This window comes from Camellia sinensis, chromosome 1, assembly GCF_055761805.1.
Source record: "Camellia sinensis isolate YWXY chromosome 1, ASM5576180v1, whole genome shotgun sequence".
Classification (NCBI taxonomy): Eukaryota; Viridiplantae; Streptophyta; class Magnoliopsida; order Ericales; family Theaceae; genus Camellia; species Camellia sinensis.
This window is the reverse complement of record NC_138961.1, coordinates 221,051,857-221,055,533: the sequence shown is the minus strand read 5'-3', so window position 1 is coordinate 221,055,533 and position 3,677 is coordinate 221,051,857. Positions and strand designations below refer to the sequence as shown.

Genomic DNA, 3,677 nt, shown 5'->3' with positions numbered 1-3,677 from the left:
CCACAAATAACTGAAAATTGAACACGCAGCCCAAAATTCAAAATTCTCTGAACACGCAGCCCACAATTAAACTGAAAGTTGAACACGCAGCCCAAATTTCAAATTTTCTGAACACGCAGCCCAGGTAGATAGTGAACACGCAGCCCACAAGTTAACTGAAAGTTGAACACGTAGCCCAAATTTCAAATTTTCTGAACACGCAGCCCAGGTAGATAGTGAACACGCAGCCCACAAATTAACTGAAAGTTGAACACGCAGCCCAAAATTCAAAATTCTCTGAACACGCAGCCCAGGTAGATAGTGAACACGCAGCCCACAAGTTAACTGAAAGTTGAACACGCAGCCCAAATTTCAAATTTTCTGAACACGCAGCCCAGGTAGATAGTGAACATGCAGCCCACAAGTTAACTGAAAGTTGAACACGCAGCCCAAAATTCAAATTTTCTGAACACGCAGCCCAGGTAGATAGAATTTGCATGTAGCTTATTTTACTTCATCGGCACACAGCCCATTTCATCTTATTGGCACACAGCCCATTTCATTATCATTGGTATACAGCCCATTTATTTCATTATTGACACATATATTCATTCTGAATGCAGGGTGGTTCCCGCAGTGTGCGAGGATATGGTTCCACCATGGCGCGGGATTGGTATGCTGAGCTCCCGGAGGACGTCAGAGACTTAGTAGACTTGGCGGGGTTTGGCCCCTTCTGTGTCGGGTTGTCACGCTGTCCTGCCAGGAGGACCTTGATGGCAGCTCTGGTAGAGAGATGGTGGGACACCACCAATTCCTTTCATTTCTCTGCTACCGGGGACATGACCATGACCCCTTTTGACTTTGCTGTATTGACCGGCCTTGATGTCGGAGGTTGGCCCATCCCCTATGATGAGGATATGGGCGAGTGGGAGGCCGACTGGATGTATTTGTTGGGGGCTCGCCCACCTGTTGATAGGGTTTCAGGGAGAGTAAGATACACTTGGTTCTCTTCCCATTTTCGGCGGGCAGAGATGGTGCCCGAGACTCCCGAGGAGACAGAGCAGTATGCTCGTGGCTTCCTGATGTTCCTCTTCGGGACTACCCTGTTCGCCGACAGAGGGAACACCATTGGGCTATACCTGTTGAGCGCTCTGGTTGACCTATCACAGGTCAGTAGATATGATTGGGGTGGCGCTGGCCTGGCTACCCTCTACTTTTACATGAGCGCGACCTCCCGCGGGCGGGGCGATTTGCTTGGTGGCTACTGGAGAGCTTGGGAGGTATTTTCTGTCCCCTCGATTTACATTTCTGCTCTTCATTACTTGTACATTGCACACACAGCGCACTTTTACAGTCTGCATTTTGCTCTCAGCATTTCGTACTTATATTCTGCACTGCTTTTCTCAGCTATGGGCTTATGTATACTTCCCATCGTTAGCCCCAGAGCTGGAGGTGGTGGGGATTCCCGTGACCCCATATTCATTGATATTTGAGGGCCCGCACCGGGCGAGGCCTCGAGAGACCCTGGTTCGCCTGCGACAGTACTTCGACACTGTGCGACACTCAGAGGTACTTCAGAACTTTCAGTTCTTTTCATTTTCATCTTTGACTTGCTCTGTATATTCTTGATTTCTGATTGGTTTATGCATTTATCATCCGCAGATTACTTGGCAGCCTTGGGCACCCTTGGGTGATGATCTCCTACTTCAGTATACCGGAGCGTCAGGCATCTCCCGGTATAGGGTCCTGCTCGAAGGGCCAGTTGGCAGAGTCTGGTTCCTGGGGGAGCGCTTTCTGCGCCAGGTACGGGGGTATCTTTCTCAGGATGTTCCCGCGGTACTTCCAGCTAGTATGCGGACTGCTGACAGGCTCTCTTACTCAAAGGTAGTCGGCGCCATGCTGGGCAGCGATGCTTTGCTATATGTTGCGGAGGGGGACTACGCCACCTATCGTCACATATATTTGATGCCTCCATTGACAGAAGCTCGTATTCCGATGATGAGACCTGCCGGTATGTCATCCTCGGACCAGGCTCAGGCTCGAGCTACAGACATCCCTTCTTCTAGCAGGGCTGGCACATCTAGAGGTGGGAGTAGACCGTTTCCTCCGACCCCGTCGATTCATCCTCATCTGGGATGGCCAGATATGCCTACTGAGTTGATGGCATGGCAGTATGGGGCCAGCTCTCCGACCCCGATCCCACTAGAGCCTCCGATGCCCAGTGATCGATATGCCATTGACCCGGACTCACCGCCGGTATGCTCCACTTTTCATTCATCATTCAGATGTTTAGACACTCTTCTGTTTACTGATGATTATGAGCTCATTTTTGCAGCCATCGCGAGGGTACATAGAGGAGGTGGTTAGGCTGGTGGCCACACTCGAGGGCATGGTCCTGCGCAGGGAGGCACAGTTGTCCGTCGCAGGCATTCAGGTACCCTTCAGTTTTCTGGCATTTATCATACTTCTGATGACATGCTGATTTCCACTGCATCGATTGACTACTTGTGTAGAACACATCTGTCACACACCTCACTTGTACACTGTATTTACATGCACCCACTTCATGTAGCTTTTGCTTGTATCTGCGTCTGATGTACATATTTGGACTGATGTATTTGAATTGAACTCTTTGTTTTCAGATGCCTTCCTGGTCCGGTCAGCCGCAGGCCAGGCCACCTGGGCCTCATTGGGGAGCTGGGCCATCTGAGCCTTTTCAGGGGGCGGGGTCATCTCGGCCTTCCCGAGGAGTCGGGCCATCTAGGCCTTATCGAGGAGCTCGAGGAGGGCCTGTCCACAGACGCAGGGCTCATGTTGTGGAGGTGGAGCCTGATGAGGAGGAGGAGGAGGAGGAGGAGGCTACCGACCGTCAGTTCGAGACATCTGTTGAGGAGGGAGGCTCCGGTTTTGGCTCGGGGAACAGAGGCGAGGCTGAGGAGGATCCTGAGGATGACAGCTCCGACTCTGATGGTGGTGTGGAGGTTGTCCCACAAAAGAGGACCAGGCGTGCTTCTCGTTCCCGTTCCCGAGGATTTTGATGCTGCTATTTCCTGCTTTATTTTTCTTTTTGCTAGTAGTTTGTAGCACTTTGCACATTGTTAGGCAGTTTTATTTTTTTGTAAAACTTGTACCTTTGTTTGTTGTAAAGCATGATGAAATGAAATAGCTTTTGAAAAGGTGTTTGTATTTTGAACTTTTAGCATCGTATCGCATCATTTACTTTGCACAAAAATGAAATTGAATGGTAATGCGCATTGTGTAATCACCAAGTCAGGTAGTGAACCGACGCAACAAACTAAACAACTCAACTTACTAAGATATAACAGAATCTTTAGCAAGTTTACAACTCGATAAACAAAAAGCAATAATGCAAATAAACAAGACTTTAACAAAAATTGCTTAAACAGAGAGCAATGACTCGAATACAAAACACGTCCGCTCGACGGACAACTCGATAAGCAAAATGCAACAACTCGATAAGCAAAACTCAACAACCACAAAGTGTACTTCTGACGATCTGGGCATCGGAACGCGTCTGAAATGAAGGCCTTCGACTCTCCCGTTGCATGGAAATGCTTGGAGTTCTCCTTCGAAGAGTAAAACAGGGCCGAGGAGACACACTGCAGCATTGCCAGCCATCCCTGGGAGCTGGCCGGCCATTTTTGCAAAAAGTGAATGGCTGGCCAGCCATTTCTGCA

At 49.4% G+C, this 3,677-nt stretch overlaps 1 protein-coding gene across 1 annotated transcript; it reads left to right on the top strand.

Moving 5' to 3' along the window:
• Positions 1-978: 978 nt before the first annotated feature.
• On the top strand, positions 979-3,155 carry LOC145790612 (uncharacterized). Its single transcript, XM_082868799.1, has 5 exons — positions 979-1,259; positions 1,387-1,548; positions 1,642-2,235; positions 2,315-2,413; positions 2,622-3,155. Exons 1-5 carry the CDS (start codon positions 1,011-1,013, stop codon positions 3,015-3,017), a joined length of 1,500 nt encoding a protein of 499 aa, XP_082724925.1. The 5' UTR covers positions 979-1,010; the 3' UTR covers positions 3,018-3,155.
• The last annotated feature ends 522 nt before the right edge of the window (positions 3,156-3,677 follow it).